This window comes from Penicillium angulare (genome assembly GCF_028827245.1).
Source record: "Penicillium angulare strain IBT 27051 chromosome Unknown utg000004l_segment0_segment0, whole genome shotgun sequence".
NCBI classification, from domain to species: domain Eukaryota; kingdom Fungi; phylum Ascomycota; class Eurotiomycetes; order Eurotiales; family Aspergillaceae; genus Penicillium; species Penicillium angulare.
Window position 1 is genome coordinate 2,370,028 of NW_026623163.1, and position 22,573 is coordinate 2,392,600.

Consider the following 22,573-nt stretch of genomic DNA (forward strand, 5'->3'; position numbering starts at 1 on the left):
ATTGAATGGATATAACAATGTAGATAAACTCAACTCGGTAGCTCTTTTCTCTTGTTGTCTTTGACAGATCCCAAAAATGCATCACCATGATCACCCGCACCTAACTCCTCTTCAACGCCATGAATGCTTGTCAAATTGATTTCCAAATTCAGCTCCTTCTTCTCCCCCGCCACAAATCCAGGATCTGTCTTCCAGCCGAGGGCAATGGCCAAGATATTCCTGATGCGTCCTTCGTTCAACTCACAACTCTCATCCCTCGCTCCTTCTTTGCCCCCACGCCAGGCGACATATCCGTCAGGGCGGATTAGGACATAATCGTAATTTTCCCACACGTTCTTAACGTGATTCTCTCCATCATCCAACTGGACGTGCGTTAGCGGCATCCTGATTGTCTCTGCCACAGCTTTGAATGTCGTCACTGGAGACTTCGTTTCGTTATCCAAGCTGGCAAAGCCCCTGGTCGTTTGACAGTTGCTTTTGACCTTTGAGAAATCCATCAAGGTCCATTCTGTTCCGTAGAGATCCACGATGCTTGTCTGCTCATCCTTCAGGAATACATGTGGCGCCCTGTGGCCAGGCCTTGTACTTGGCGTATAACTCATGTTGTCGAATTTTGGCTCTCTCGTCCCGTCGCTCACGATAATCTCACTGCTCAAGTACCTTAGATCAAGTTCCACTCCACGGTCGATGTTTTCAGATCCCACGCTGTCTAGGTGCTGTGCTATATCGCCCCGTGCTTTCTCTCCTTCCTCGCTTTCCTCAAGGAAAACGTCTGTATTCGGGGCTTTCATAGTACGCATGATCATCGGGCTAAATTTGCCGATATGAGCATCGCAACGTTCCAGACGCATCATCATGTTTGGTCTGCGCTCATTCGTATATGAAGTAATGAGGTTACTTCCACCAATGCCTTTGTGTAAAGCTGAAAGACGCCATGCTAGCGACCATGCGTCTTCTACGCCACTGTTCATGCCATAGCCACCATGTGGAGGGTTACGATGGGCAGCATCACCGCCGAGGAACACACGGCCACGTCCATCATGACTGACATAGGAGTCTGCAAGAGCAAAATTAGGCCGCCATGCATTAGCTATCATGATTTCGTCGATTTTGAATCTGTAGGGCTTGCCGACACTTCCGAGAACACGATAAGGGATTTCCTCGGGATGTTCTTGAAGCTCTTGAATGGCTGCGGCATCCGCAGAGCAAGGTTGGTGACAGGTGTAGATATCGGTATCTTCTTGGTCAATCATGAAGCCGCCGTGTATACCGAAAGCATGCCACCATCTGCCGAATGGGGAGAGCTTGGTGAGTTCTTTGGATCGGAAATGGACCATGAAAAAAGCTCCAAGCCTTTAAAGATGAAAAAGTCGTTATGTCAGTTGGCCATATTTGATGAGGGGGCCGAAATACTCACAGAGGTCGCCCCTGTAGTTCAACCCCAATACTTTTCCTTACTTTGCTCTGCGCACCATCTGCACCAACCAAGTAAGGTGCTCTAATCTTCTTTTCCTGATTGTCTACATCTCTGAAAGTAGCAGTGACACCCACCTCATCTTCCTCAAGTGATACAAATTTGTGACCAAAGTAGGTTGTAATTAGGGATTCGGCGAAGCATTTCTTCTTCAAAAATGTCTCAAGTACTATCTGTGAACAGCGCTGACCCGGCTCGGCAGGTTGTGAGCCATCGTTATTTGCGTGAATTTTGGCGCGATATTCGTTATTGCTTAGGATAGGCTAGCGGGAGATGTTAGTGCAAGCACGAGTTGAAGCTAAGCCTGCTTTTTTTTAAGTCCGAAATCGCCCCAATAAGATTTCTGACTTGAGAATCTTTTGGCTTTTTTTTTTAAAAAAAAAAAACAAGAAAGAAAGAAATCCTCAAGGTTAATTTTGTGATGAGACAAACGTACCCATCGGCTAACAAGTTTCTTTTCCGTTCCGCAAGTGTTGAAGAAAATGGTATCCCAGTCGCTATCTTGTGGTACAGCCCCTGTTTGTTGTCGATACTCCTCGGCAAAACCCATTATACGAAAAATCTCCATAGTATGGCAGCTGTTGTTGTCCATTTTGGGCCATCGTGTCGTCTCAGTATTTCGTTCGCATAACGTGCACGGTACCCCCAGCTGTGCCAACCTTAGAGCTGTCAACATTCCAACCGGGCCTGCCCCTACTACGACAGGGCCCGGGGAGAATATTATGTCATCTACCTGGATAGAGCCCATAGTGAAGGGATTGTAGTATAACAAAAGAGATAGTATACAAAATTATCATAAATTGAAGTCTTGCTCGAAATTCCTCGCGCCTATATCTCTAAAACCTGAGGATTAAAGACCCCTTTCTAAAATGAGATCAACTGAGCATATCTGATGTTCTTGCCATGATTTCTGGATAGGAACTTTTGTAGCTCTACAAGGAGAATATGGAATCGAATCCCAAAAGGGTACGGAGTTCGGCCGACTCCGATTGGACATGTAAGGAGTGGCCTTATCAAGAAGAAAATCCGTGTTCCTAGCGTGGGCAAGATCTACAGGTTGCAGTCGAATGCCTATTGACATCGGCAGTTTTAGTGGTCATGTTGACTAAATCTTATTATTGGCTTTATTTCTTGCCGAACACGTTTTAACTTAATTTGTCCACGTTTTTATTATTATTCCGATTAGTAGTACTACTGTACTGGAAGGGTGCCACGGTACCAATCAAATGTCATCTCTTTAAATATCTCTTAATTAGCCCCACACCAACCCATTTCCCAGGTTAGCATGCTACATTGATAAAAGTCCGTAGAACGCCTGGACCTCACATACCAGGAGGCCATATGTGTTTGTTTCAGATAATGCTTGATCCTACTTTTAGTCGTACGTTGGGGCCACTGGCCCTAAATCTCATTGGGTATTTCCATGCGCCGTGTCTTCGCGCCTGCTTACTTGGGGTTAATCTAAGAAACGATAGGTATCCACTTCTGTAGTAGTTGGCACATGTGGGTCTCATCCTCGTGAATATGGGCTCATAGCTGCCAACCAATGAAGATAAGGTATACGCTCGTATCGATCTCTCGCCAGAATACTACTCTGTTATACTCCGTGCTCTATTAGGTTTCTATTTACCCGACTCAGCCTCAAAACTCAGTTCAATTACGGGATTTTAAGTTAAATCTTAAACATTTACAAAACTTTATTATACCTTGCTTCAGTAAGTGTTCTTTCAATACAATTAGAGTTAGAGTTTGATTTCACATGATGCGCATTGAAGAATGGAACCTTGAAAAAATCATACCTACAAAGACCCCGAGGTCGGAGGAAGCAACTTGAAGACGATGTATACGAAAATGCGTCGAAAAGCCCCAATAGACGCCTCAATATCGGGAATTTGTTAAAGTCGAATATATAGCGCTTAGACAAGACTAGATAGAATTTGGAAATTATATAATATCTTTAGAATACAATTCAAGTTAGCCCATGTGATGATCATGGAGTGTATCTTGCAGAAAAATAAACAAGAAGATCCACCCACTCTGATCATCATGCGGCCTCTGGTTGACCTGCGCACGGTATTACCCCTCTGTCTAGGTGGAAACCTTTTAAGCCACTCATCCCCACCTGTCCTCACACAGGCGCTAAACCAGATCTATCCTTGGCGTGCCAAGTATCTATATTACATGTAACTATATTTTAGTTGCAAATGTGGAGGCGGTCCAAATGCAGGTTTGAAAGGTGTGAAGGTGTATTTAAGCGAGTGTGTATGTGAGAAGAAGCTAAAATAATCGAACATCTAAAAATAAGTAGGGGTCCAATGAATTTAACGGTTGTAATTACAATGGCATAGCAGAGCTGTACTGAACGCCTCCTAATATTGCCCTGTCCTGCACAGTGATGTTTTTGATATGCTGTTCCAGGGTTATCTAATGGCTCGGTGTATTGTTAGCAAGATAATAATGCAATGGGGTGATAAAGGGACCAGCTGATTGGGTATTTGGGCATACGAAAACATCAATCCACCTAAATCACCTAGTAATTACGTCCTCACTGCGCTACTGCATGTAAGCGATTTAGAGTTTTGATGGCCAACCTTCTACGAAGTACGAAGCTCAACCCTCCTCAATGACAGATGATCATATGTAATATCATCATGTAGATAGACGAATTATTGTTCATAGATTACGTACAGTTTGTGAAACTCCGAGTTTAATTACAAGTTTGGCGCTGATAGTGGCGATTATTCCTCAACAATTGCTTGGTTGACTGCTATGAAGCTCCGATTGTGTATAAGTTAAATTTGTCAAACATGCCGGCTTCCACTTCCAAGGTTTATACTATCCCACAACGGAGAAATTGTTGGAGGGCGTTTCGACTTCAGAAGCGAAGAATAAATACTTAATCCTATTTTTTGAAATTATAAAATTCGATGTTCTTAATACGATCATATTCTCGGTTCGACTGTGCGCAGTGTATGGCTATGATTTTAGCTCTCAGACCAAGGGGCAAATTACGAAGTATAGGGGGCCAAAGTACGGAGTACGGAGCGCCAAGCGCTCCGCTATATGACTAGTGCTTATGCGGAGCCATGCCGAGACTTCAGACATCGAGCCGAGCCGTGACTAGTGCTCTATATCAAGCGGTGCCGAGACCGCCTGATAGTACACTAGCCTGCAGGAGTAGTGCCTGCGGACCCTATCAAGCATCTTTGCAGTCTCGAACACCTTGCAAGAAACAACCCCACCAAACACTGAGAATATGGGAGGCCTGACTTGATCAAAGGCTGCATTCGTCAGAAAATGCCACAGCCGTTCATTTTCATTCTCTCTTTCTTGCGTAGAGACCGCCCACCCCCATAACAGCTAGCCCACGGGCTTCGCCTTCAATGTTTCACACGTTCAATGTGGCCGCGCCGGCGCAAAATGGCTCTCATCAACGCGCTTCAAGCTCAGCGTCACCATCCATAAAACGACAGAAAGTGTTACGAGCATGCGACCGGTGCCGTACGTTCCGTACTAAGTGTGGGGAGAAGCCTTGTTCGCGCTGCGTGCTTGATAAAGTTAGATGCACCTGGACCTCCAGTCCAGCCGCCAAGCCAAAGTCTAAGATCCTTGTCTCAACAGCGTGAGTAAACCTGCCCGGTGGAGTGGAATTATAAGTTATTATAACTGATTGTTGAAGAAGAGAACAACGCCCCGAGCCTCATCCTAAAGACCATCTTCGACCCGATGCGTCTCCGGAGAAATCATATATCTCCCTGCATTTGGTCAACACCTCAAGCCGTGTAAACGGCGGCCGACCACTAATGCCGTCGGCCCCCGCTGGTGCTGCTACTGACATGATTATTGCCAATCGTGGTCGGATGAAGCTGGATGAGCGCATGGAACTGCTCAACCGCCCAGCGTATGCTTTCGCTGAAATCAATGCCTTCTTTGCTGATTCGAGGATCATGGCACGAGGATCCACCAACAAAGCAACGGCAGATCTCAAAACTGCCTATCCGGGCCCGTTTCCTGACCTACCTCATATCGCAGCGTCAGTGGACAGCCAATCTCTTTGCAATGCATACTTGACCCAGGATCAACAAACATATTTTCTGAGATTGTTCTGGGAAGCCTATCATCCACTCTTGCAAGCTTCAAGTGAAGCAGAATTTCAATCGCTATTAGATCTCGACCGATGCCAAGTCTCCGAGGTCGGGAAATTGACGAAGGCTTTGTCCAATTGCATGACAGCATTAGGAATTCAATACGGCCATGGGGCTGGCCTAACTTCGCGCATTCTAAGTTTGCGTCGTTGTGCGAATAAAATATCATCGATAGGCTACGAATATTTCCGTCGCTGCCGCGATTATATCGTTCTTGAGGTGACCGAGCCAACGATATTATCAATGCAATGTTACGCTCTGATGTCTTTATATCTTATGAATGCAAGTCATTTCAGGGAAGCCTATAGTCTGCTTGGCACCGCCATTCGCGAAAGCCACAGTGTCGACCTCCACGAGGAGCCCAGCGAGAGTCTTCAGCCACAAGAAAGAATATCCCGAAGACAGATCTGGTGGTTACTCTTTATGCTCGATATAAAATGCTCCCAGCAGCTCGGAAAACCAGTCGCTGTACAGACCGCTATTGTAACATGCGCTTTGCCATCAGTTGATGAACTAACTATGATACCCGGGAACACGAGAGTTTATTGGAGGAACTTGCACGTTTCCACCTACTTCGTTCACGCGGTAAAGCTTTCAGTCTCTCTTGCCGAGATTAATCGAATGGTTTCCACCTCGAAATTATATGAGGATGCCAACAACGTCACAGTGCTAGAAAAGCGGGCGAACTTACTAGCCACATCCCTTGCTTCTCTAGAGAAGTGGAGTAATGAGCTGCCGGAAGACGTCCTTAACCCCAGGAAAAACACAGGATACACCGAGGCTATGTCTACAGCAGAAAGTCCGATAGTGCTAGAGCTAGGAGCACCTAATTGGCTTCACCACCAACGAGTTCTACTTGAAGTATACTATCATAATGCGTATATCATGCTTCAGCGGCCTTTCATCTGTTTCCCACAATCTTCCAGTTCCTCCCCCGCCCAACAGCCACAAGCAAACTATCATGCTCGCAGCTCGCTACAGCATGCCATAACTATGACAATTATCCTCCACGACCTCTGCTCTTCTTCCGACGTATTTTTTGGCTGGCCCGAAATTCTTCACCCATTATGGAACGCCACAGTGTCCATTCTTGGATTCATTATAGCGAACCCGTTCTCTTCCAGATCACGTAGCGCAATACAGTGGGTCTTCAAAGGCCTAACTGTATTTGAGGCTTTTGCACCAACCGAACCCTTCGCTGCTCGAGCTGAGAATATCACGAGATCACTTGCTGCAAAACTCAATGATGTCTTGATCAATATGGATGAAAATTCGGAGCCGTCAAACCGCGGCAGAATCACACTGGGATTGACAATGCAGCAATCACCAGACGTATCCCTAAGTACCCCATCCACAAACTCGGTTGACATACCGACGGGTCCCCTTACGGGGACTGGCCTGGAGCATACGTTTGACAATACATTTTTCACGGATGACGGGCTTTGCTCGTCGATTGGAGCACTTGAATTTCATTCGTGGGAGGGCTATCAAGACAATCTTGACATATGGACTGGCAGCCACTCAGATGGAGACTTTGACGCAATGCATGTACTTGAATAGTCACGGTTTTTGAGAAAATTGTATACGATCAGCTTATGCCGGGGTACAGTGTGTATTGATAAAGGAGTATAGAATACGGCTACTTCTTACGGGCTAGGTCTCACCTTGTCGTCCTACCGGTTAGCGACGGTGAATAAAAAATGCTTATCATGAGAAAATGAGAGAAATGAATGGGGCTATGCTTAGCCCGTTTGTAATTTGATATACTTTTTATGGCTCCGATGTTGTACCTGTCGTTCTGCATAGCCACACGTAGTCCTTAGTTTCACGCAACCCCAGTCAGATAATACAGTGGTGTTTCCGTTTCTTTCCTTCTAGAAATTAAAATCAAAAATAATTCGCAAATTCAATTTACTCAACCCAGGGGTCCCACTGTGCTCCTCTGGCTGACTAGAGCAAATGATTAGTCCCTGACACTAGTCTTTCGTCTAATGAAAGAGACCCTGAGTGGCGGCCAATAGGGTATCGAAGCTAAATCTCGTTATCCGGCTCCTAACCTTGAAGATAGCCAAGTTCTTTTGAGCGTACAAGTGGATCTGATGCGGTTGTCGCCTCTCTGACGTGCAGCAACGGATGGATCCTATACGAATGATCAACGCGAAAGCCAAGGAAAGCGGCCACTAAGCGTGGCTTGCGTCCGTTCCGTTCCAGAAGGAGGCATTCCGGAATCCTGCAGACCCTTCATGGAACAAATTGCTTTTCTTCATGTCCTTGCAGCACGTTTTGGTGGAGAGTGGGGACTGGTGGCTTTTCTCGGCGGTGTTCCTATCAAGTGCTGGGGATCATTCCTGTTTCGTTTGGAATTGAAACTCGGAAGGATTATGGCTCTATCTGCGCCACTGAAATGGTGGCAATTCCGATATAATCGTCTTGGTTGATGTGCTGGTCGAGAGCTTCTGCATGAGGATCTTCTTTAGCGTCCAGCGACAATGCGAAATCGGCGAAGTGCCGGTGCAGCGATTAATCAATTTGGGTGTGTGGTGGCATTGATTGGACACTTTCAATATTCTATTCATTCATCCAATAGTTATGCTTGGTTTCTCAGACTTTAGTAATCACTCATTCTGAGAAGAACGTGATATAGATATCCAAATGCCATCCTCATTTAGCATCATCATTGACTCTCTCTTTCCTTCCCAGGATAACCCCCCTTTCTTGATTTTTGGGCATCCACATACGGTCTCAACTATCCGTATCAAGATGAATCAAATTCCTGTTTTCGCCGGCTTGGGTTCAGATGCGCTTTTCTCAGAGCGAACTCTGGGGACTGCGGCCGAAGACGCTAGGACGCCCGAGGGCCAAATTCTATTACGAGCATGCCATGCCATCTTTGTCGAAGAAATTACCTCCGTCATGCACAGTCAGCGCCTTCCTTCAGAACTCAAGCTAGAAGACTTTCTAGAGCCTGAAAGCCTCATAAGACCGCAGGCGTGTTATCAACGGAATAGTATCATTCAACATGTATCACTATACACAATCCAGCTTTTAAGGTACCTAAGACACTCAAAGGAGAAGCCTGGTGCTCTCCTAGGTGCTGCTGGATTTTGTGCCGGATTATTGCCTTCTGCTGCTGTGGTCAGTTCTAGAAATGTCATCGAACTACTCTCTCGAGGCCAAGAATTCTTCTACGCGGCTCTGTATTTGGGTATTCACGTCGAAAGCTACAAGCAGGTTATGATGGCGGAGGAATCCCATCCACAAGATCTGCCCTGTAGCTTGATCATTGACGGTATTACGCCCCAGAGTGCTAAAGAATTGCTCGAAGAACATAATAAAGAGGTATGGCCTTTCCATGAATAGAGATAATCAACTGCTTACTTTTAAACTATAGCCTGCTACTTCCTATGTCTACCTGAGCGCCATCAACTCTTATAATTGTGTCACACTGAGTGGCAGGGGTGATCATCTTCAGAAATTCAGCGAGCGCAGTTTGCCCTCTCAATGCAAGATACGACCAACTAATATTTTCTCTTTGTATCATAATCGCCATCGGCTCGAGGGAGTCCGAAGAGATGTGCTTCAAGACCTCCGAAAGAACATACTCTCCTCCCCAGTACCGTTACACCTTATTGCCCCATTGTTTTCAAATATCGATGGAAGGCCAATTGATTCGAGCCAGGTGACAATGTTTGAAGAGTTCTGCGAGAAGCTTCTCGATATGATGATCTTGGAGCCGGTGGACTGGGTAGCGGTCGAGGATAACATTCTTGCTACTACAAAGCAATCAACCGCCACCGAGGATACTTCGTATCAAATTTTGAATTTTGGTCCTGGATACGGCATGTCGGGAGCCAGATACACCCTGCCAGACAATGTGAAAATTGTAACTGCTTCATTTGTCGAATCACCCTACTCACCACAAGGCGCCTGCGGGTTGTTGTCACCTGATGATATTGCTATCGTGGGTATGGGTGTGGACCTTCCAGGAGCCTCCAACGCGGACGCTCTTTGGCAAAACTTGGCTGATGGCGTCAATTCTTGCTCTGAGGTAAATTTCAAAATTCTGACCCTGTCTTCGTCTGTATCCCAGCTGACTCGTCTTTTGTAGATTCCCGCTTCGAGGTTTCACGTTGAAGACTTTCTTCAGAAGAAGGATGGCCGTGCTCTCAGAACAAAGTTCGGAAATTTCCTAGAAAACCCATTCATGTTCGACAATGAACTCTTCGGCATTTCCCGTCGAGAGGCCCATTCAATGGACCCACAACAACGAATCATGCTTCAGACTGCCTATCGAGCATTGGAAGATGCAGGATATGTCCCTGACTCGACACCATCTTTCTCCCGAGAAACTTTCGGTTGTTTCATTGGGAACGCTACGTTGGATTATACTGATAATCTGAGAGACGGTATTGATGTTTACTACAGCCCAGGTAGGTCATGCTTTGCTACGTGCTAGTCAATGAAATGGTATGCTTATCGGTTCTCCTTAAGGCACGCTACGCGCTTTTCAAAGTGGACGGATATCCTACATTTTTAAATGGAGTGGACCATCTATAACTCTGGATACGGCCTGCTCCTCGTCAATGGTGGCGCTGCATCAAGCAGCACGAGCGATACAGGCTGGAGACTGTCGGTCAGCTTTGGTCGGAGGTGTCAATATCATTAGTAGCCCAGACGTGAGTAATTCTCCCATCCTCCTGGATTTTCACTTTCAGATTCAACAACTTACCTAAAATGACGTTAAATGAATTAAACTTACAATGCCTTAGATGTATCTCGGGCTCGATCGAGCGCATTTCTTAAGTCCTACTGGCCAGTGCAAACCGTTTGATGACTCGGCAGATGGATACTGCAGGTCTGAAGGATGCGCGGCATTTGTGGTCAAAAAACTTGGCGACGCGATGTCTGAAGGTGACCGGATACTTGGGGTCATCAGAGGGATTGAGATTAACCAAAGCGGTCATGCGCATTCCATAACGCATCCTCATGCCCCGACGCAGGAGAACCTGTTTCAAACATTACTGAAGAAAACGCAAATTCATCCACATCAGGTGCGTTATTCCAAGCGAGCATATCTCAGTTCATCACTCAGAACTTCCCGCTTGATTAGCATTGTCGGATTTACTAACCGGTTTACAGGTCACTGCGGTTGAAACACATGGAACGGGAACACAAGCCGGGGATCCAAATGAGCTTGTCAGTATTCGTGGTGCATTTTGTAATGACCGAGATCCAGGGAATATTATCCATTTCACCTCTATCAAAGCCAACATCGGCCATTGCGAGGCCGCTTCTGGTGGTGCAGCGTTGGCGAAATTACTTTTGATGATGAGACATGGCACAATACCTCCACAGATCTCTCTGAAGACACTGAATCATAAGATCAAAGACCTTGGTACAGATGGGACCGTTATTGATCGTGATGGTGCTATTTGGGATCGGCCTTTGAAACACCCTCGGCTTGCTCTACTCAACAACTTCGGGGCGGCTGGCTCCAATGGTGCCTTGATACTACAGGAGTATCCTAATCTCAAAGCTCCATCTCAGAGTGAGGGGAAATGTGACGCTCACAGCTATCTGGTTGGGCTCTCGGCTAAAAGCACTACAAGTCTACTTGCCTATAAAGATGTTTTGGTTTCTTATCTGGAGAATCCTTCGACACAGGCTCCTCTTCGCGATGTTGCCTATACTAGTACTGCCCGCCGTCAGGTCTTTGATTATCGTATTGCTGTGACTGGTTCCACATCGCAGGAAATAGTCGATCACTTGAGAGATGCAGAGATTCACAACGTTCGCGAGTCGGCAAATCCACAACCACGTGCGGTATTCGCATTTTCTGGTCAAGGCTCTCAGGTAAGCCTACATTACAGTATAACCAAGTTTAATGATCTAACAAAGTTTTTTAGTACCTGGGGATGGGTCGCGAACTTCTAACTGCCTATCCTGAATTTGAAAAAGTGGTCCTGGAATGCGAAAGGTGGCTGTTGAATAATGGCTATCCAGGATGTCTGGATATAATCGCCTACAACGATGACCAAGAACAGCAATCTCAGTCCTTGTCACTGCTACAACAGTCTCTTCAAACCGCAGTTTTTGTCTTGGAGGTGGCACTGGCCCGGCTGCTTATTTCTCTTGGTCTTGTGCCATCTATTGTGCTTGGTCACAGGTATGGCTCCACACAGGTTTATCCTCCTACTGCTCCACAGCTAACTTGGTTAAAAGTCTTGGGGAGTATGCTGCCCTCGTTATCGCCGACGTGATTGATTTGAAAAGCGGTCTAAAATTGGTAGCGTATCGAGCAAAGCTTATGATGATGCTGTGTCAACTTGAAACCACCTCAATGCTCGCGGTGAATCTCAGCGCAGAGACTGTGAGACAACACATCAAAAACAGCCCCGAAACTCAAGATTTGTCTATATCCTGTGATAACAGTCCGACGGATTGTGTTGTTGGGGGTCCGATTAATCAACTCCAGTCTCTGAAAGCAGGACTTGGTATAATGAAGGCACGGTCAAAAATGCTCGATGTTCCAATGGCTTATCATACAAGCGCGATGGAACCCATATTGAAACAGTTGACAGAAGTCGCTAAGACGATTGAAATCTCGTCTCCGAGCATTCCCGTCATATCGCATGTATTTGGCCGCCTTATCAAACCCGGTGAAAAGGCTTTCACGTTTGAGTATTTTGCAATGCATTGTCGCCAAACCGTTGCTTTCAATACAGGAATTGATGAGCTTTCCCGTTGTGGAATGGGACGTGAAATTTCCCGATGGATAGAAATTGGCCCTCATCCGTCTTTGCTGCCCATGGTTAGCACTAGATTGGATAAAAGCACTACAGACCTTCTACCGTCATTGCGAAAAGGGACTGCAGCATCTGCTTCAATTTCCAAACTCTTATCGCATTTTTACCAAGATACCACAATGCCGAATTGGCGAAAGGCTTTCGATGAGCGAGCCACCTTGGCTACCATTCCGGCTATGCCATTCGCAGAAGAAGAGTTTGGTATTCATTATCCACATGAAAGCCTTCACAGAAACTCGGCTCAGTGTGATGAGAATGTCGATTTTCAAACTTCTCATGCTTTCTTGTCGAGGATTATTCAACGCCCAACAGAGACAAGTCGCGAGGCAATCTTTGAGACAAACATTGCGGTTTTCAAGGATTACATTGTCGGTCACCTGGTTTGTGAGCAGGCTCTTTGTCCAGCATCAGTATACCACGAGCTTGCTTTAGCTGCTTCTAAGTGGATACACCTCAATCAAGGCGAGGAGCGTGAAATCATCAGGAAACTCTCGAATGTGCTATACTCAGCACCTTTGTTGTATTCAGAAGACTCTTCTGCGGTACTTAGGATCCGCATAGCTTCCAGCAGTGACCACAAGGCAGACTACTCGTTCACCGTAGGCTCATACAATGCAGGCTCGGATCCGCAGCAGCAAACAATTCACTGCCAAGGACAGCTAAAGACACAATCCACTACCCATGCTCAAAAGTATGCAAAGCTCGTGCCACTCATGGAACGCCAAAAGGAGAGATTCTTGCGTACCGATCAATGGAGCACGCAGACCTTTCTCCGAAAGGCCATGTATGAAAAGGTCTTCACACGGGTTGTTGATTATTCTGAATTGTATCAGATGGTTCAATCTATACGCATCATCGGAGATGAGGCACTTGCGATCTGTCGCTTTCCAAACTCACAAGAAGAGACATCAGCGGCGAACACAATCCTGATGGATGTTCTTCTTCATGTTGCTGGTTTTGTTGCCAATCTCAATATTGAGAATGATGAAGTTTGCATCTGTAAAGAGGTCAAGTCTGCTACTATGATTCGAGAGTTCCCCTTCTCAGACTGCACGTTTGAAGTATACTGCAGCAACCTCGAGATCGCAGCCAGCAATGTGGTTATAGCAGATGCACATGCCGTTGACTCTAAAGGTGTCATTGCTGTATTCAAAGGCATGGCCTTTCAGCGAGTGAAACTCACCAGAATGGCCCAAGCTCTCCGCTTAACAGCTGCGAGGTCTAGTCACTCACATCAGACTGCCTCAATAGAGAAAGCCAAACCGGTAGCTTCAAAGCCTTCGGCTCCTGTATCAAAGTCTCCTCGCACATCTTTTGACACGCAACCAGCTATCAGGGACATTATTGCGAGTACCTGCAATCTAGACTCGTCAAACTTGACTGCGGGTACCAGTCTTGAGGCTATAGGTTTTGACTCGCTCATGAGTATTGAACTTGCTTCGAACTTGTCTGCGAAGCTTCATATCTCCATCGATATATCGGCTTTGGAGGAGTGTAGGACTGTTGAGGATATTGAGCAGCTGTGCGGTGATGAGGGCCAATCAGGACTCACGCCTCTCTCGGAAGCTGACACGATTGACTATGTTACAATGCCAGTGACGCCAGCAACACCAGCAACTCCGGCCACATCTGCAATGCCTGCAGATAAATTGTTCGTTGCATCCATAATTGCCGAAACGTGTGGCGCGCATATTACATCAATTAAATCCGATGTAGAGCTCGAGGCTCTCGGTATTGATTCACTGATGATGATCGAGCTAGAGGCCCGTCTACAAAGTCCATCGAGCACCAAGAAGCTTTCAACTTTGGAACTATCAGAATGCAGAACAGTGAGAGATATTGAGAGATTAGTAGGTCCATATATAGCGAACTAAGCAATGGAAGCTGTTTATATCTTTTATATCAATCCTGACATATCACAGGCAATTATAGACGACGTAAAACCAGTCCAACTTGAAGTTGATTTTTCTTCCCAGTTACCTCGCCGAATCCCTATTCAAATCCAATCTCCAGTCCCAGAACTCCAAAAGAAAGAAGTACCCGCGTCCATAAAAATGAAGATTGCGACTATTCTCAGGCTGCAAGAGCAACCCGAGATGGTGCATATAGCTCAGGATAAGGCTTCTACAAATGCTCCACTTTTTCTCATCCATGACGGCAGCGGCATATGTGTTCAATATCACCGATTGAGATCTTTCAATCGCTCAATTTATGCGATCCACGATCCCAAGTTCCTGGAATCAGAGTCCTGGTCAGGAATTCCCGCTATGGCACAATCTTATGCCCGGTTTATTGCAAAGACAACATCTGGTCCTTACATGCTCGGCGGTTGGTCATTTGGTGGTGTAGTTGCATTCGAGGCTGCTAGAGTGCTCATGGCAGAGGGGCACACTGTCACTGGAGTTGTTCTCATCGATTCACCGCCGCCAATCAATCACAGGCCACTCTCTGATAACATCATAGATGCTGTTACAAAAGGCGGTAAGAACAGAGGTGGCTTGGTTGGTAAAACTATTCGCAATCTTGTCAGGCAAAGCTTCACATCCTGTGCGAGCATGCTTGGAGCTTTTGAGCCTGAGAATACGACAAGTGCCAGGCGTCCAATCCCAAAGACTTTCTTGCTTCGTTCAAGGGATGGCTTCTACTTGAGTACGGGTGTTGAGAATGCTTGGCTGCAGGATCGGAGCGATCCTAGAATGTCTATTGAGGGATGGGAGATTCTTACAAAGACAAGGATGCCTTATATGGATATTCCAGGAGATCATTTCCAAGTTTTCGATGTTGCAAATGTAAGTCAGGCTATTTCTTTTCATGGGAGAGGAGGAAGAAGCTAAGTTTTATACGCGTAAATAGGTACAAGCTGTATCAAAGGCTATTGCTCATGCATGCGGCGAATTAACGAATGCCTCTGTCTCCAGAGCTTCAGTGTAATGTGATGATACTTGTTTCATAAACGGTGATCTTGGTTATCTTCATTACTGTTTATATCTGGGGCTGTATTATTGTTTTCAATGATTAGATAGAACATAGCTTCAAATTGAAAGATGCCTTCTTGAGAAACAAAGAAAAGTAAAAAAATTGTTTTCGAAGATGCGAAAAATGCTGCTTATATAGGATAACAACAAAGGAAAGAAAAGGATGATCACCATCATGATGCGATGGCAACGGCGTTCTTAGATAGTTAAACCGGATGATTGGGGAGAATAGAGTGGCGAGTAATTCTTAGGACGCTCACTGCTGCAGTGCCTTTTGTTTATTTTCTCTTTAATTTGTTATTTTTCCTTTGCATTTTGGTGTTCAATCCCAAATTTAATTTAGAAAAAGCAGCACTGGAGATTATAGAGGGTAGGAGGTCCCAATTCTTATATTGATGACTCGGCAGTTCTGATACTATATTCATTCTTCTAAGTTTCCCAATAAACTTCTTAATGCAAATATCATCCCTTACAGCCCACATGCAACAACACTCAGATTAAAGCCCGGCGCGTACATCACAACCTTCTTGACCTTCAATCCTACCGCTCCCACAAGCGTCGCCCATTGATCCTCGGACCGCTCCATCGAGCTATGGAACGCCATCATAGTCAAATCCGCTTGTGTAGATGGCTCATCCACGTGCTTAGTGGGCAAAACCATTTCATCAAGCAAGATAAGAGAGTCTTTCTCCAGAGCTGGGACCAGATTGGCCAAAATCTTTTTGCTATTCTCATCTGTATGGTCGTGCAAGATCATTCGCAAATAGTAGTACTTGGCACCTGTATTTATATTAGCCTCAAGGAACAAATGAAGTATTAAAGCTCATTTTCTTACCTTTAATGGGCTGTGGTTCGAAGAAATTATGCACCATTCGCTCGACGTCGCTTGGAACTACTAATTTGGCGTCCTCGACTGGCTCTGGCAGATCTTGCAGGACCACACGACCGGGCAGATTAGGGAATTTCTCCTTGAACGAGGCAGTTTGATATCCGGCGCCACCACCAACATCCACAAACAGGGGCTTCTCCGATGGCCAGCCCTCACTCTCCTTGTCAAAGGGGTAAAGCTCGAAACATTTGACTTGGGATCCGCGTTGGGCTTTCATAAAGTGATTGAAGTGAGCACTTCTCACGGGATCACCATGCACCCAGGCAAACGTGTGCAGGTCGGTTTTGTGAGCCCTTTGGAAAATACCGTCTGTGAAACTTGTGGGATTCTTGTAACCAGTTTCCGCAAGATAACGAGGCATTTCTTGATATGTTGGGTTACACATATCAAAATAGACATACAAGCCAGCTTGGATCTCGGGTTTTCCGAGGTTGGATGTATAGGGTGTTGCAACAAAGGTGTCTCTGTCAGTCTCTTTAATTACTCCAAGCGACGCCAGGTATCTTAAAATGCGACCTATTTCAGATTTAGAATTCCTGATGCAGTAAATTTTGATTGACTAAATTTCGTACTTACCGAGAAGTTGAGGGTCTGCATCGTGCTTGGCTGCCAAGTTCTCGATAGTTGAGGGCTCTGAGTTGTCAAGAATATCATTGAAGAGGTTCAAGTCAAGAGCTGTCTTGATCGAAGCAAAGTGAAGGTTCTAGCGCATAGATTTAGTATTCAGGATAAAAATTAATGTCATGTGAGACAGAGGCGAATATCTTCCAGATCAATTGAAGCAAGCCAAATCAATGTTTCCTTAGCATTGGGAAGCATACCATGTGAATAACTCTCTGCATAGCATCCTCAGGAGTCTCGATGCTGTATTGCAAGTCTCGCAAGGTGTCTAGCAGCTTTTTACGTGCTACATAACTGGCTGAAGCAGCCTCCTGCTGTATCTTTGCAATTAAGCTTTCCATGGCGAACAGTCACTTTAGTTTGTGTATAGATTTTCAAACAAAAAGAAATCGATTGAGAGAAACGCAAGAATTCCTCTCTCTTAATAGTACATTATGATATACTTTGCAATGCCATTGCAATTAACGTACCGGTAACTATTCACTGCAAGTAGGTGGATCTGACCCTTGGAGCTTTTACGTGGCCAATAGGAATGTCGATCCATTAGAAGAGATCTAATACAAAAGTACCTGTCAAATGACGAATGCCGAATTCGGAGCGTTTCACTGGGTCTTCACGGGACCCGGTATGATCGTAGGAAATACCTTATCCCAGTGCACATCAATCTTTTGGCACCACAGATACGACGGAAGAAAAATCAAAAGCTTGAAGCAGATATGCCCGAAGGAGACATTCCCAAAGGAGATGATCCATAAGGGGAAATAGATCGGCGAGTGGAGACGTGCGGGTTGCGGGCCGCGTGAACCCTTTCGATCCAATCCGAGGGACCACTTTGATTCCTTTAGTCTGGTGGTCAAGTAAGAATATTCTTATCATCCCTTACGAGACCTCCACTCATATTTTTATAGAGAGCTTGATTTGATTCGTTTAGCCTTTTCTTCCTTCGAAATTCCAGTTCCTCGAAAAACGTCTCTTTATTTGTCTCTTTTTTCCAGGTGCCTAATAGTAACGTAATCTAACGTAATCGGTAAGCGAGCGGCGCATAACTTATAAGCGAGCGGCGCAGCTAACGCGAAAACGCGACAGTTCACTATCGCCGAGGGCATTGCCCAAATGGAATGGCAAGATTATCTCATCTACTGGTCGCTGTCTTGTTGCTGTATCACGACGTTACTGATTTCATGTCTGATTATCCCAATGGATCACAGCTGGTGCAGGGATGCATTTGGAAGGATGCGACGAAGGCATTTTTATGATGAGGATGACCACGTGCATTCGCCTTGTGCTGAGACTTTGATGGGAAATATGCGAGTTGCTGTTACTTGTCGATAGGAAGGGCTTGATGAAAGGAAGAAAGCAGAGACGAAATGAAGTAGGAGGTAGACTGAATTTGGAAATTAATTCTATACTTGGCAGATAGCCAAATTTCGCTGAGGACCTTGGAAGATATCTGAGAATAAGTGGGTAGCTTTCGGGAAACTCATTCTTTCAATTGTTCTGCAAGTTTTTGAACTTGTCAATCGGACTATATACAAGTAAGGATATAATAATAATGAATGATACATTCTCCCCCAAGTAAAAAGTGAGACTTGAATCACGATGATTGCTGTTCAAGATGTTTTCGCTGAAACTCCATAAGCTTCTCCACAAAACCCTCTGCTCTCTCTGGAAGAGACATAAGCTTCAAAGCGTGGTCCAAGAGTCCCCCCTTCTGATTATTGATCTCTCTATAATTCCCTCCCCAGCTGTATATAATATCCCCAGTACGCTCTTGGTCCGCGAATAACAAAGCAACGCTCCGAGCAACCACCTCCGGAGTTTGGAGAGGAGCACCAACTTTTCTGAGCAAAGCTACGAAAGCAGAAAGGAATTCCGTATCTGTCCACGAAGGTGCAACACAGTTGACACGGACTTGCCCCTTCATCTTACCGGAGAGACCGCGAACCATACCCACCACACCGTGCTTGGACACCGCATAGTCTGTGGCTGGGAAGTTCTGGAACGCAGCCACAGAAGCAATAAGCACAATGCTCCCTGTGCCGGTTGTTTTATTCGTAGCAAGCTGAGTCATATAGGCGATCGCAAGGTGTGCAGTATTGAGTGAGCCGGTAAAGTTCACATCGACTGTTTGGGTATTCGGTGGTAGCAAGAGGCCATTTTCATCGAGCTTCACCTCCATGAAATCAGGAGTCATACTAAGTCCCGCACCGGCGAATACATGGTCTATGCGACCGAGCCACTTTTCTGCTTCGATGAATAGATTTCGGAGACTTTCCCATTGCACTACATTGGTTTGCACGAACTTGAGGTTGTTGGCGTTTTCAAATGGAGTCTGTGGAGAATTCAAATCACCAATTACGACGTATGCGCCCAGGTCAAGACAGAGTTGCGCAGTGGCTCTTCCAATTCCAGAGGCCCCACCTGTCCATGTTAATTAAGTGTGCTTTAATTGCTTAATGGACAACATACCGGTGATCAAGATGACTTTCTCTTGGATACCAGTCAAGTTCTCATCCGAAATAAGCAGATCTTCCATATTGGGCTTGTAAAGAATGAATACTTCGAGGAGGGGTTGGATTGGTTCAGGATTTTGAGAACTGGAAGATTGAATGGGATCGATCGGAACTTATAATATATCTATTGTGGCTTATAGTCGCACTTCTAAGGCTTCGTGAGCGGGAGTAGTTCACATGGCAACCCAACCCTCCTGTACCCTACTAGGTGGCTGGTCCAATGAGGTCACTTCCCCTCGGAGAAATTACTAGTATAGAGTGTGTGCTTCCTGTATACCCTACGCAATCGTGCAGAACAGCTCCCCACTGGGGCCAAGGGGCTGTTAGCGTGGTCGGATGTTAGCGATTCCAGCCTTGCTGAGACTCTTGATTGCGAATTAGGCCTGCCAATTCCAATGTCATCATATGTCCCGGCTTTTGTAAGTGGCCCCCAATTTCACCCCTGTCAGTCTCTAGTAGCTGTTTGGTTGGTGCTTCAACCCCTCATTTATGTAATGTTCATGGGGGAAGATTCCCCAAGGCCACGTATGCCTATATGGAGGAAGTTACAGGTCGTTTAAATCGAGGAAAAACCGAAAAAATGAGGTCAAATTGGAATATGTTAAATATGATACATACTTCATCACCATAATGTTTTGTAACACGTTTTATCCGACAATTTACTAAAAGAGCACTGCCTTACCGAGACTCAAAAGGTAGGAGCTTGCGCACATTCTCCCTCCCTTTTGATTTTCTCTTAAAACGGCAAAAGGACCGAGAATATGTGTCCTGCAGTGATGCGACAAGGATAAAATCCTGAATCGAAGAGATGGATTGCGCTGAAATTGGGGGCGGGGGGGGGATATGTATACCCTGGTACAACACGTCAAATCTTTTTGAAATATACCCTGTACGCGCACGGCTTTATGAGGTTACATTGTTGGTTGTGAATGAAGGTTGCAAGGATTTAGAGTAGCAACTACAACATTGATAACTTTTCTCTAACAAAAGTACTTCGCTGAAGCTAAGGAAAATGAGGCTAAGAAATAGAGGAAGTCACGCACATACTCGTGCACAGTCCCTCGTCGGGAAATCCACTAGATATGTACCTCTTAGGGGTTCCCTACCACTACTTAATTAGGCTTAATGCTGTGTGCCTGCTAGGAAAGCCCATACCTAGAAGTAAAGAACTCGGTCGAACGCAATTAGCAGATTGATTGAGCCCCCACAATGACTGTTGTCATCGGTCTGCACGCAGGGCTTTTCATTAACACAGTCCCTCCGTCTTTTCTTCAAACTGTGACTCCTACTTCGAGATTTTTGGTTCTAGCTTCTTTTCGTACTCAGCACCATGGACTCGATATCGCCGGAGCGAATGCGAGAATATTGTGGCGACCGTCTTCGTGATGTTGCAATCGCTTTTTTGGTTCTCCAGACCATCGCGATCGTGCTGCGCTTTATATCTGTGCAAATGAGGGGGACACGCTTTGGCATAGATGATATTCTGGCCATTCCTGCGTATATATGCTGTCTTGGTCAGATAATTCTCTCATTTGGTATGTATAGTTTGACTCTCCGTTTATATTCAATCGCCGCAGTCTAACCATCATATTCACCTGGGCAGTGGATATCAACTACGGCCATGTAGGCTACCATAGGGATGCAGTCGTATTGACTGACCCCCAGGCTATTACCCCCTGGGGTAGATGCACATATGCTAGTCCAATAATTTGGGCCGGCGCATGTTGCTTTCCGCGTATCATGCTCCTGACCCTCTATTTGCGGATCTTCGAAAGGCATCGGAAATATCGTATCGCATGTTATAGTCTCATGGTCCTGGTTGTGACCTTTGCCATTGCGGATATATTTGCAGGTGCTTTCATATGCTGGCCCATTCACTATTTATGGGCTGAGAGTCATGATGGCCACTGCATTAATATCTGGAAGTTCTACCGCTATGGCACATTACCTAACATCATCATCGATGTCTTCATGCTCATACTTCCAATGCCTGTCGTCTGGCGCCTTCAAGTTTCTAGACAGGTGAAGATGGGTCTCGGTGCGACATTTCTCACTGGTAGCATGTAAGACTCCAAGCCTCAAGCAATATGAACCCTCCAAGAACAAGTTGCTGATCCATTTTTAGTGGCCTAGCAACATCAATCGCGCGCACTGTAACCTTTTTTAAGCATGACCCCCTTGCGGATGCCACTTGGATATCCGTGACGTTTCTGATATGGAGCATTGTTGAACCTGGGGTGTATCTGATTGCTGCTTGTCTTCCTTGCTACCGCCCCCTCATAAAATTCATACTGGAACGTAACCAAAAAGCAACCAGCACTCCATACCGTGCTAAAGGTCCAAATGACCTTTCACTAAAGAGCTCCTACAGCGCTAGGAAGGATGAAAGCTTTCATGCCGGGTCGACGAGGCCCCAGTCTGATATTGAGATGGGTACACCGGTGCGGCCTAGAGTTGCTTCGGGCCATGAAAGCGATGAGCAAAGCCTGATCAGCTATAGGATCTGATTTCTCAAGCTCACAGTGAAATTATTTCAATTGTTCAGTGTCATTTATTGATACTTGAGGCTATGCGTTCCAATACTTATGTTGCGTGGGCGGATAAAATATACATACTGATCAAGGGAGAGCTAGTTTAACTGCGGCAATGACGCGTAGATTAGGAATCCATTACCGAGATCCGGTTATCAATTTGATCAGCCTCTACTGTTTAAGCCAAATATCCAACACATGGCTAAAAGGGTTACATTTGGCGGTAAAAATGATAAGCTCATCAAAACTAAAATTAGAGTGCCCAAAAATATCGAAATCTGGTAGAATTAGAGGCTCATTATTTTATTAAAATACTTTCATAAGCTTGGACTTCTCTCCATATCAGTAGAGACGTAGGTACCCTATCACATTATTGGCCTCAAGCACAAACCTACCCTTAGCAGTAGCTCAAAATTAAGGTACTGCATGACCCCGGGAGCTTTAGAGGATAGAGTAAATCGCATTTCACCAATGAGTTTACTGTATTCAAGTACCAGACTTAGAAGTTCAACGCTCGTTCTTTCAATATTCCAAATTTTTTTCTGGCTGTTTCTGCCAACTTTATACGATATCGTAGATCCATGTCTCTACTATTTGGAGTTTACAAATTATATAGTTT

The 22,573-nt window shown here is 45.5% G+C and overlaps 6 protein-coding genes across 6 annotated transcripts; 3 read left to right on the forward strand and 3 right to left on the reverse strand.

Moving 5' to 3' along the window:
- Positions 1-29: 29 nt before the first annotated feature.
- On the reverse strand, positions 30-2,066 carry N7478_004821 (uncharacterized protein; the record flags this gene model as incomplete). The annotated part of the gene is made up of 3 exons (XM_056921035.1): positions 30-1,353; positions 1,418-1,737; positions 1,911-2,066. 3 exons carry the CDS (start codon positions 2,064-2,066, stop codon positions 30-32), a joined length of 1,800 nt encoding a protein of 599 aa, XP_056779072.1.
- Positions 2,067-4,961: 2,895 nt separating this feature from the next.
- Positions 4,962-7,179, forward strand: N7478_004822 (fungal specific transcription factor domain-containing protein; the record flags this gene model as incomplete). Its single annotated transcript, XM_056921036.1, has 3 exons — positions 4,962-4,975; positions 5,037-5,096; positions 5,154-7,179. The coding sequence occupies 3 exons, from the start codon at positions 4,962-4,964 to the stop codon at positions 7,177-7,179; spliced, it is 2,100 nt and encodes a 699-aa protein (XP_056779073.1).
- A 1,200-nt stretch (positions 7,180-8,379) lies between these two features.
- Positions 8,380-15,356, forward strand: N7478_004823 (type I iterative polyketide synthase; the record flags this gene model as incomplete). Its single annotated transcript, XM_056921037.1, has 10 exons — positions 8,380-8,958; positions 9,011-9,667; positions 9,728-10,049; positions 10,111-10,295; positions 10,389-10,670; positions 10,759-11,472; positions 11,526-11,785; positions 11,842-14,275; positions 14,348-15,214; positions 15,279-15,356. 10 exons carry the CDS (start codon positions 8,380-8,382, stop codon positions 15,354-15,356), a joined length of 6,378 nt encoding a protein of 2,125 aa, XP_056779074.1.
- A 513-nt stretch (positions 15,357-15,869) lies between these two features.
- N7478_004824 (uncharacterized protein) lies at positions 15,870-17,251 on the reverse strand (the record flags this gene model as incomplete). The annotated part of the gene is made up of 4 exons (XM_056921038.1): positions 15,870-16,180; positions 16,236-16,805; positions 16,866-16,992; positions 17,111-17,251. 4 exons carry the CDS (start codon positions 17,249-17,251, stop codon positions 15,870-15,872), a joined length of 1,149 nt encoding a protein of 382 aa, XP_056779075.1.
- Positions 17,252-18,504: 1,253 nt separating this feature from the next.
- On the reverse strand, positions 18,505-19,446 carry N7478_004825 (uncharacterized protein; the record flags this gene model as incomplete). Its single annotated transcript, XM_056921039.1, has 2 exons — positions 18,505-19,331; positions 19,380-19,446. 2 exons carry the CDS (start codon positions 19,444-19,446, stop codon positions 18,505-18,507), a joined length of 894 nt encoding a protein of 297 aa, XP_056779076.1.
- Positions 19,447-21,232: 1,786 nt separating this feature from the next.
- Positions 21,233-21,930, forward strand: N7478_004826 (uncharacterized protein; the record flags this gene model as incomplete). Its single annotated transcript, XM_056921040.1, has 2 exons — positions 21,233-21,486; positions 21,549-21,930. 2 exons carry the CDS (start codon positions 21,233-21,235, stop codon positions 21,928-21,930), a joined length of 636 nt encoding a protein of 211 aa, XP_056779077.1.
- Between the last annotated feature and the right edge of the window lie 643 nt (positions 21,931-22,573).